We start from the raw sequence: 12,336 nt of genomic DNA on the forward strand, positions 1-12,336 counted from the left end.
AAACCCAAGTGTTTACATGGGAACCACGATCCATGCTTAGCATGTCGACAGAGGATTTGGCAATGATCATTTTGCCGTGATTTATTGTTGCAAGGCTGTTGATGCCTTTTCTTTATAATGTTTTATTGCTTGTTTATTTCTTTTGGTGCGTCCAATTTCATGGCAGATGCTGCCGAAATTTCCGCACGATTTTGTTTGGAAATTTCTGAAATCAATCAAACTTTACCCTATTTTTTCTTTTCCTTTTCTTTATTTTATTTTCTATATTTTATTTTTAATGTAACACTCGAATTTCCTCCGTTCCCTTGCGGTTTTAGTTCTGTTTAGAGGGTTGGAAATTCAAGGATGTTACAAAGACCATTAGAGGTTATGAATTGCTTCATATCAAGTTTAATATTTTCACCTCCATTATCAAACCGAAGAATATGAATTTGCATGTTAAATTGTGTCTGAATTAACTTGTAGAACTTTACGGAAGCATTCAACACTTTTAATTTTTATTTTAAAAAATATACACAACTCATACGGGTGCAGTCATCGATAAACAACTCAAAGTATGAATATCCATGCATAGAAAAATTAGGCATAAGGCCCAAACATAAATGTATCAACATAAAGAGTTTATCAGAATGAGATGAACTTGAAAAATTAGTTTACCACTGACATTTAGCAAGCCCACATGATTCATAGTCTACAGAGAAAATTTTTAACCTATTTGTAGGAAAAAGACTCTTCAATTATCCTAAAGAGGGATGACCCAAACGCTTATGCCACATTCGAATCTTTAGTTTTTTGACAACATTTGTAAATATAGCATAGCCATCTTGATCAACTTCAATGACATCGTATAATCCGCCTAACTCAAAATCATGCCGAATAATCTTCCCCGCCTGAACCTCCTATACATAACATCCACCAAAAAACATGAGAACACAACAATTTAGTTCTTTTGTGATTTGACTGATGAAAACTACTTTATGAGACATGTTGTGGATGAAATGAAAATTTTTAAGTTACATTTTTGATGTTTTTTCAGTAGACCCTGCCTTTTCTACGTAGACACATTCCTCATTAGTAGTTTGAATAAGAGTTCTCCGTGTAGTTGTAATATTTTGAATATAAGTGGGATCATTAGTCATTGTGACGATTGCCCCACTATGAAATATCTATTTTTTTTCTCAAATCAAAATCTTAAATGATATATATTGAGGAAAACTTGATTTCTAAGCAAAACTCGAAGCTTTAAATGTGTGCAATGGATACTTTAACAACTAAAAAGAAACACTTGTGCACTGAAGATTATCTGGAAAAAGAAAAGAGCAATTGTGGTAGATGAACTTCACGAGAGGTCCTCAAACTCAGAAAATAGAAGTCGTCAATAAAGAGTACGAGAATTTGATTGCAAGTAATTGGGTTGAAGAGTACAATTGCATGAGAAAGGTTGAAGTTAGATGAACTAACATTAATTGTTTCAAAATAAGGAGTAAATGACAATAATAACTGGTTAAATGAAAGAGATAAGTCTTGTCCCGGTTGCTAGTCATTTAGCTCTTTTATTGCAAATAGGTATCAAAGGATTTTCTTTTGTAGAATAAATTAAAGATTGACCCTTTATTTGCAAATGGGTTAAAGGTTAGCCTTTTAGGGCTCGCTTGGATTAAGAGAAAATATTCAAGGGGTAAATAAATGTTAAACTAGGAAAACATTATTAGTTAGATAGATGATTAAAGGAATTTAATTGTTAGAAAGGCGACAAAATTAATTACAAGGTAATGAAAAATGTAGAAAATAGCAGCTAGTTCCCTTACTATGGGGTAAAAATTTATCCTATAGGAGGGTGGAGCAATTCTTTACCTCCAAATGAGGAAAATCTTATCACTTTTTTAATTTACTCTCATTCTACCTCAATCACAATTATTTCAATAACTTCATTTGCATCTTAATTACATCTGTTACATTAGTTTGACTTTTTTTATCCCCTTAAATATTTACTTTCAATCTAAGCGACCCCTTAGATGCGATTTTTTCTTTAAAATAGGCAAAATTTTAAGAAACTACCTAATCTATACCCTCTTTTTTAAAAAACTACCTTATGTAAAAGTTTTTGCAAAAAACTACCTTATATAATACAGTTCTTTGTAAAACACTACCTTTTAACGGTTTTTAGCCTTTGACCGTTAAGTTTAGCCTTTGATCGTCACGTGACAGTCACCTAATTCTTTAAAAGCACCTTCTTCTTCATTTGAACGTGTTTTGATAGCTTTGTTTCTGAAGTTCACTCCATAAACCCTAAATCATTCATCTTCATCGCAGTTGCCCTTCCTTTCTTTCTCCTTGAATTCCAATCCTTAAATCATTCAAAGAACCCAATTTTTTCCAATTAATTAGTAATGTCTTCTTCTTCTTCAACCGAAAATTCGATACATGAAAAATGTGGGTGTGGAGTTCCCTTTGCAAGGAGGGTTTCATGGACCAAGGAAAATCCTAGAAGAAGGTTTAAGACTTGCATTTTTTATGATCCTGATACAAATTGGAGGGGATGCAAAAAATTTAAATGGATTGATGAACCTAAAATGACTATTTGGCAAAGAGAAGTGACTAACAAACTTGTGGAGGACAAGCGACAATTAGCAACTGAAATGAAGATTTTGACATCAAGGGTTTGTTGATTGGAACATGAAAAGGAATAAGCAATTTTAGAAATTAAAAGGATTAAGAAGAAATGGATGAATGAGAGGAAGCATGGAAATCAGATTACAAGCTTTGTATTAGGGTTTTTCTTTTATTTTTTGTTGGGGTTGGTTGTATTAATCAAGGCTAGTAAAGGAAGTTTATCACCTATTTAAGAATTTATATTAGTGATTTGGGTATTTTAACATGATCATGATGAATGAATTAAATTTTCATTTTGTCAATTTAATTTCTTTTTTGGTATTGTACATACACTTATGTTTGCTTTCTGTTTATGTATGGAAAACAGATGGTTGTGTTTGCTGTGTTTGGAAATCAAATGGCTGTGTTTGCTGTTAGTTGTGTTTGCTCTGTACATGTAATATCCATTTGATCTGTTTATGTAATGTATGTTGTGTTCGTTGTGTTTGTTGTGTTGTGTTTGCTGTGTATGTAATGTATGGCACTCAAGGTTGGATTTTGTTCTTCTTTCTTTGTTGTTTCTTTGATTGGAATACCTGCTGTTCCTGAAGAACTTATTGAATTTTCGTACCAGCATAGCAGCCTCCTTTCATCACATTGGGATTCTTCCTGTTCTGCTGCTGCCAGGGCCAGTCCCTTGTTTCTGGAACAGTCTGCTGTTCCCAAATGTAATTCATGTATCATTAGGGAACCAACCAACTCTTCCAGATTAAATTTTGTAAAATCTTTGGACTCCTGTATGGCAGTAACCTTGGCTCTCCAGCGCTCATCTTGAGGGAGGCTCTTAAGGATTTTCCTTACTTGTTCATCGGTGGGAATTATTCTTCCAAGAGAGACAAGTTCGTTTGTGATGTTAGTGAACCTTGTAAACATCTCTTGGATGCTTTCTCTTGGTTTCATAACAAATCTTTCATACTTAGACATCAACAAGTCTATCTTGGAACGTTAAACTTCACTTGTTCCCTCATGGGTAATAGCCAGCAGGTACCAAATCTGCTTGGCAGATTTGCACCCTATTATTCAATTATGTTTGTTTGGTCCAAGACCATAGGGAAGTAATTTTATAGCAAGAGCATTTATTTCCATTTTCTGAAAATGTTCTTTCTCAAATTCGGTTATTGATTTGGGAATAATTTCGTTATTGGAGTTTGTAGTAGTTACATCAACTAAAAATCAGAAAATAATAATAAGAAATTCAATGGACGAATTAAGCTGACTTCAATACAGGAACAGTGCGCTGTCTCAAATTTTCAGTTTTGTTAGAACATCAAACTTGGGAACAGTAGACCTCCTGTCTACATTTGACATCCTAAGCGATATACTCTTCTAACATCTTTTGGATCCTTTTGACACGTACATTTCCATAGACCAAGTCATAGGTACTATCAACGATCATAATCACGACCGGATATTGACCTGCACATAATCTCTAAAAACATATTTGTTTAAATAAAGTGTAGTCATCATCAAAACTTAAGAGGTCCAACAGTGTTTGCTGTGCTTGCTTGCTGCACTTAACACAACATACACTTAACATACAACAATTTGCTTACACACTGATTTTCAATGTACATACACCACATTGATCTTAAACAATGATACACATTGATTCAAGGATCAACACAGATCCATTTGCTTACATATAACAATTTTACATACACAACACTGATCTTAAACAATGATGTACACATATACTCATCCCTGATGCACTACATATACACAACACTGATCTTAAACAATGATGCAATGCTGCACTGCATATACACAACACTGATGAACTTACTCATTCAAAACACATGTGTATGCAATGCTGCACTGATAAAATGCAAAATTGATGTGTAGCACCCAAAGTAATCACTAATCAACTTCAGAATAATTCATTTGTTTTAGCACTGATTTGCAGCATTGAAAACTTATTTGTAGCACCCAAACTTAAATGCAATAAGCAGCAAATGCAGCACTAATAAATTGTTGTATGATACAAAGTGCACTGAAGTAGCAATTGTTGTGTGATGTTTCTAATATGATACAAAGTGCACTAAAGCAGCAATTTCTGTGTGATGTTTGGTTCTTGCATACACAACACAGATTTGCTGCACTGATTGTATCATCAGTATTGCTGCACTGACTCAATACTCCTGCTGCACTACATACTGTTGCACTAATCAAGATGTACATACAACATCATATAAAACGCACACTTAACACATTTACTAATTCCTACACAACACAACATTATACCCATACACAACACTAGTCAACTAATGTACATACACAGCAATTTGCTGCACTTAATTCAACACAGTACATTCTCAGTTCATAAAACATATACTAATATATGTCTTACATTAATTCAACACATTACATTCAATAGTGAATTACTTATACAGCTCTATATTTGACTATTTTGATCCATTACACATGAAGTAGTTGCAGCTGTTGTAGTTTGCGTTTGTTGTTGACTACTAGACCTAGGCAAATCATTTGTTGTAGACTATTGAGTAGAAGAAGATCCCTTTTTAGGCCTTCCACCCTTTGACTTGATCTTTGTTGGTGGTGTTTTTGGTGGATTCTTGCAGCCTTTTTTGTAGTGACCTAGGTCACCACAATTACCACATCTCCGTTGCTTGAATTCTCTAACAACACATACATGCTTGTTACCTCCTTCTCCTTCATCAGCTTCCTTCTTTCTTTTCCTCTTGTTAGGCCTTCCAGGCATCTTTCGAAATGGTGGAGGAAGTGGTTTGGCTAAAGTGGTTGTGGGCAACATTTTGTGTCCTGGCATACCATGAAACTTTGGACCATACGTCTTTGCATACGTTTCTACAAGATACACCTCGTGGACAAATTCATTGGCATCTAATTTTCTAAGAACAATACAAGCCATGGCATGTTTACAAGGGATCCCAATAAGTTTCCAGCTTCCACAATGGCAAGTCTTATTAGCCAAGTTTACAACGTAAGAGTCGTCATCATCATCCACCTCAAACGCAAACACTTCCACTGGGATTACCCTTAAACCATATATATCCTTTGCATTTTTTTCAATCATTTTGGTGATAGATGGCATCAACACACCTTCAAAGTTACTCAGCCCTTCCCTTTTAGCTGCAGTTCTTTGCATCACATATCTCCTAATCCACTCCATTAGAGAAATTATAGGCTTCCCCCTTACTTCTAGTAACACATTATTGAATGTCTCACAACAATTATTTAACAACATCCCAGACTTACTCCTACCAGAAAAAGCATGCCTAGATCAGTGTTTTGTAGAATAGCAGCTAGATATTCATATGCTTCAACAGAAATATTCTTTATTTCATTCATTTCTCTATCAAAATGAAATTTTGAAGGTAAATTGTTACTAATTAGTTTGACATGATCTCAAATATTTAAATGTATACTTGATTCCATAACTTGTTGTAAGCTCTTGCTGCTCTCTAAAAGTGTTGTTTGTAAAACTCTCCATGCAAATTGATCTTGAAGTTCACCCAAATATGCCTGCAGCAGAACCTAATTTCAGCTTTAGGAATCACTGAGTTCAAAGCTTCAACCAAACCCTACATTATCCACAAATTAGTATTAGGGTTATAGCATTAGTTACAATTAAAACAAGATATGTGTTAACAAGTAATTACATACATACCTTTTGCCTATCGCTCATGAAGGTGAAAGCTTCACATCATGCTTGTACCCAACTACTCGATGAAGTAACCGACCGAAGGTCTTCTACAAGGAGATTTAGAAACAAAGTCCAAGTTTCTACATTTTCTTTTTCGACCACAGCCCATGCAACAGGGAAGATGTTATTGTTCCCATCTTTACCTACAGCAGTCAACAAAACCCCAGGGAATTGTCCCTTCAAATGTGCCCCATCAACACATATAATAGGCCTACAGCCAGCAACAAAACCCTCCTTACATGTTGGCAAGCATATATACATCCTTTGGAACAAAGGTGGGGGTGTGTCTATTCCAATGCATTTAACGATCACAGTGCTTCCTAGATTAAACCTCCTTATTGCTTCCGCATAATCCCACACCCTGCTATACTCTTCACTAGCATCACCAAATATAATTTTCAGTGCAATTCTTTTAGCCATATAACACTTAGAATACTTCACTTCACAACCTAATTCTCTATTAACCCGTTTCTTAAAGCCTTTAATTCCTAAGTTGGATTTTCCCTCCAATCCTCTACGTATTTCTCAGCTAAATACAAAGCAGTGACTTTGTTATTTTGGTGTTGGTGACCATAAGTGTGCTTGGGAAAATAACTCCTTATTTGAAGTGTCTCCTCATCTTTTGACTTCACAGCATGAACCTTAAAATAACACTTCTTCTCCTTCCCACAAACACAGTTCACAATTCTTGCTTTCGATTTACTACAATCGCATCTATTGTAGCAATACACACTAATCCTACTTCTACCATTATGCAGGTAATAATAATTGTAACCACATTCAATAACATGGTACCTTAATGGTTTTCTAAACACATATGTCGAAGGAAACTTAAGGCCTAAAGATAAATTGATCTTACCCTTGAAATCAACTTCAGGATTGAATGTAGGATTAGCTGCTTATACCTTCCTCATGATCATTCAATGCACCCAAATCATCATCATCAGACTCTAGTTCATCATCATTAAAGTATATGTCTCTATTTTTTTCTTCATCAACCTCCTTACCTACTATCAATCTAATTTCATCATCACCTATAAACACATTATCAAGACCATAAATTACATTTTCTACAAACAAATCAGAATCATCTTCATATTCATCCTCATCACCACAACTATAATCATCATCACTACTATCAACAAAATCAGGAACTTGCTGCTCTATGTGGCCTCTCTCATTTGCTGTAAGGTTTAGGGTAGAAATAGCAACTAAGTTATTTGTTTTAGATCTAGGGTTAGCACTTAAATATTCTTTATAACCCGTACATGTGATTGGTGGTCTCATTTGCCCAACATCAACATCTACATTTGCTCTTTCCAACTCATCCACAACCTCATGTGCCACATCAGATCTTTCAATCTCCACCTCATCTACGCTAACATTACCCACCTCAGTTGCCAACTCAGACTACTTCTTTTTCGACTTACTTGATTTTTTCCAGATTTTAAATTTCTTCATCTTATTGATTTAGCTAATTTTAAGAACCCTAATACATTATTCAGATACAACAACAATCAATTTACAAATTACAAGATAAAAAACAACAAATTCAATAGAAAAAACATAGCAAAAGGAAGAAAATTTCTAAAACGAAATTTTTTTAATTATGCCCAAAATAGAACACGGAAGTAAAAAACCATAATTAAGTAGTAGTACATACCAGTATAGGTTAGAACTTTCAACGAGATGAAGTTAAGAGGAGGATGGGAGCGAATTTAGGAGTTCCAGGAATGGGTTTATGGAGTGAACTTCAGAAACCAAGCTATCGAAACACGTTCAAATGAAGAAGAAGGTGCCTTTAAAGAATCACGTGACTGTCAGTGACAGTCAAAGGCTAAACTTAACTGTCAAAGGCTAAAAACCGTTAAAAGGTAGTGTTTTGCAAAGAACTGTATTATATAAGGTAGTTTTGGCAAAAACTTTTACATAAGGTAGTTTTTTAAAAAAGGGGGGTATGGATTAGGTATTTTCTTATAATTTTTTTCTTTAAAATATAACTATTATGAATATAAACTAATCCTTCATAAAAATTAATTAAAACCCGTAAAACTATAGTACGAAGTCTAATTTAATTTTTCGGAAATCCCTTAATTATTTCCATCAATTTAATTTGAACAATATTCAAAACAATATTGATTTTATGAAATTCAATCTTATAAAAAATAAAGCATTACATTACAACAAATTTAAATATTTAGAGATGAAAGAAAAAGACATTAACTGAAAAAATCTCTAAATACCTTACTTATGTGTAAACAAAATGTTGATGGAATAGTAGAATGTGGGTTCCTTTGGAACATTAAATACTGCTTTTATTATAATAGTAATATATTATTTAAGTATAAAAAATAAAATATCAAAAAGGGAGTATTAAATTAGTTTCAATCAATTAAAGTGTAGTTGAACTACAAGGGATGTGTATACATGGAACATGGAGGTTCTGGGATGAAAACCTACAATACTAATATTCGTTTGATTTTTGTTTGGAGGATGAGATTGTATGTGAAACCCTTCAATCTAAAGTAGGTCTTATGTAAGAAGATATATCATAGTACACCAAGGATTCGTATTAAGTACTAATTGGGAAAATGGATAGTGTGATCCTCTAAGCTCCAATGCTCCAAACCTAGCTAATACTCCAAAATGATGATCTTCAAGTATTCAAAATTATACTCAACTATGCTTCTTCTTCTTGGTTTTCTTCAATTAATTAATTTTAGGAAATTAGTATGTGATATTATGAAGTGAATTTAGGAGAAAATGGAGGAAAATTATTGGATTGATTTAACACAAACCCCATGGCTAACAAGAGGGATTTAGGTTTATTTTTGTTTCAACTTTTGCAAGAATGACCAAGTACTTAAATAGACTCATTTAAGATATGGTTGTTGGAATATTTTGGTAAAAAATTTCAAGCAAATATGGCCTATTTTGCTAGGGGCCTAGGGATAACCGGCCAAGATAAGGGATAGTATAGTTTTCTTTTCTTTTTTTTTTTTCCAATTTGGTTTACTTGCATAAGTAAACTAGATGTTAATATTGGATAGGTTTTGACTTATTAATTTTAGGTATTTAAGGATTAGTTTAGGTGTAAAAACAAGGTTAAAAATGTAATTAAATTAAGTATTATAATTATATTAGTTTTAAAATAGTTTAAGTGAAAGTGTTAAAGTCGTTAAAATAATCGTTAAAGAAATTAATTAAGAATTAAGCATTTTTAAACGTAAATTTTTAGTAACGGTACATTAATTAAGTGATTTGAAATTTTGGTAGTATATAAATTAGTAATTAAAACATTTGGGCTCAAAATAAATATTTTAGAAATTTAAACTTTCGAGTTCGAAATAATTTTAAGAGATCGGACATGTATTGAACTTTAAATAGATTATCGAATCGGATGAATTAAGAATTTTTTATTGGGAAAAATTTATCGGATGATTAATGGGAAAATTTGCGTCTATTACATACAATCTTTGTTTGATATATGTAAGGGCCTATTAGGGTGAGGTAAACCAAAACTCCTAACGTACTGGAAGTTGTCACCCCTCCAATACAATTTTGCTCGAGCCACAGATTAGGTTAAATAACTTTATTGTGTTCACTGTATTTTATGTGCCAAATAACACGTTGCACTTATTTTAAATGTCGAAAGCATGGTTCGACGTTTCTTTACTATCAAGTCTTTTAATCATCATGTTACTATTTTCAGATAAATGCAGCATTTCAATAATGCATTCAACAATAGCAAAATTATAACCATTTATACATAAATAACCATTCTTAATTAATAAGTATTGCTCCATCCGTTCTCTAATGTTCTTCCCATTTGGATATTCCACCTTAAAGAAAGAGAAACTTAATTAATATTTTTAACACATATTGAAAAGATAAAATACATCAATGCAAGATCTTGTTAGATTCGTCTTACTGTATACTTTTTTATTATGTGTTTTTTATAATTTTTTATTATATGTATTTAGAGATATCGAGGTTTAAAATTTGTATTGAAAACGGTGCAAAAAGTAAATGAGAAAAATAAAATGAAACGGATAGTATACGACTAAATATAAACTTTAATGGGTCTTTAATATTTATTTATAGATTAATTTTTAATTAGCCATATTAATATCTTAATAATTAATTTCACAAATGTCAATTTTATCATAAGTTATAAAATAGTTGCATCCTACCTAAATACTAAAAATTATATCAAAAATATCGTCAAAAAAAAAATCAAAAATCATATTTGGTATATTGTAGGTCCTAGCCCATTTATCAAAATTTTACGAAACAACATTTTATTTTAATTAATTAATTTCTTAATAGTTTAGTTTTAGATTAAATACATGAATAATTATTTTCCTTAAGATTAAAATCTAGAATATATTATTATTAATAAGTTGCTTTAAAATTGTTACTCATCAAAATAAAATAACATTAACCATTCGTTTCAGCTTTTCTTTCTTTTTGTCAATTATAACAATTTAGATTATTAATCAATTTCTTAAAGAATTAAATATCATAAAGTTTTGATACAACATAATTAAAAGAAAACTAAGTGTGTAGTAACAGTAAAAATTATTGTTTCTGGATTATATATTTTTAACCCAAATTATGAATTTCTTCATTTTCATGCGTTTTTTTCGGTTTTTATACTCAACTAAAATTCACAAAATTAATATATAAATTATATCTCATATACATATATATACTAAAAAAGTTTTGTACACAGATATTCATATTTACTATTTTAATTAAAATTATTTCAGATTATGCGATTTTAGTGATTTAACATGAATAAATCATATAAATTAATTTACAATGAATTAAATCTCCAAAAATTATAGAAGTTTGAATTCATATACCATAAAAGCATATAAAATTTATGGGCATAAATTCATGTAAATAAATATATGTAAGAATTTATACCTTTGTGAATTTATACCATAAAAACATATAAGAATTTAGGAATTTTTATAGGGTTTTAGAGATTTTTAAAGAATTAGTTTTTTTTTATTTGTGAATTATGAAATAAATTTATAATTTCTCTTTTTTTTTTGTCCCCTTTCTACGGCTGATGCTTTGTATATATATAGACCTTCGTTATTTTTTTTATAAAATTGTTTTTCTTCATGTATAACTAAACATAGGATAAATATAACTAGGCATGGCCACGGGGCGGGTTACCCGGAACCGAACCGGTCCCGAACCGCTTGGAACCGGAACCGGAACCGGAACCGTTTGCGACAGGTTCCGAACCGCCCCGAACCGCGAAACCGTGAAACCGCCGGAAAAAGTCGCCGGAACCGTGAAACCGCCGGAAAAAACCGTCGTGAACCGGGCCAAAAAACCCGCGGGTTGGAACCGGAACCGGTCCGGGAGAACCGGTCCAACGGTTCCATGGAACCGGTTCTGGAACCGGAACCGGGACCGGTCCGGTTGAACCGGCTCAACGGTTCCATGGAACCGGAACCGGAACCGGAACCGGGTCCGGTCCGGTTGAACCGGCCCACCGGTTCCATGGAACCGTTGAGCCAAACTAGCCGTTGGAATCCATCCTATAAATACTCATCACTTTCAATCATTTTCATTCACAACTCATCTCTTCTCCTACTCTCTCTACTTAATTCTTTAATTACGCAATTGAAGAAGAAGTGGAAAAAGATATACAAATTGAAGAAGAAGAAGAACAAGAAGAAGAACCAACGACCCCAATTGGGGTACATATATCTCGACAGTCATCAACAAGATCAGATGAAGAACAAGGAGAACAACAACAACAAAGACAAGCTCGTGGTAAACGAGTCAATTTCCAAACTATCGGTTAGTTTTATAATTTTATTCTTCAAATTAATTAAACTTTAAATTATTTATTTATTTAATTATAGTTTTATAATTTTAAATTATTTATTTAGATGAAGATGAACCAGTAAGACAACCTTTTCCGGCAATGCCACCTTCTAGTGGTAGAGCTGTTTCACATGTGTGGTCGTATTTCA

At 32.6% G+C, this 12,336-nt stretch overlaps 1 protein-coding gene across 1 annotated transcript; it reads right to left on the reverse strand.

Annotated features, from left to right (window-relative positions):
* Window positions 1–5,146: 5,146 nt before the first annotated feature.
* Window positions 5,147–6,316, reverse strand: LOC130828626 (uncharacterized). Its single transcript, XM_057694591.1, has 3 exons — window positions 6,299–6,316; window positions 6,115–6,212; window positions 5,147–5,906 (listed from the first exon to the last, which is right to left on the reverse strand). The coding sequence occupies exons 1-3, from the start codon at window positions 6,314–6,316 to the stop codon at window positions 5,147–5,149; spliced, it is 876 nt and encodes a 291-aa protein (XP_057550574.1).
* Window positions 6,317–12,336: the final 6,020 nt, after the last annotated feature.

Source organism: Amaranthus tricolor, chromosome 12, assembly GCF_026212465.1.
Source record: "Amaranthus tricolor cultivar Red isolate AtriRed21 chromosome 12, ASM2621246v1, whole genome shotgun sequence".
Taxonomy (NCBI): domain Eukaryota; kingdom Viridiplantae; phylum Streptophyta; class Magnoliopsida; order Caryophyllales; family Amaranthaceae; genus Amaranthus; species Amaranthus tricolor.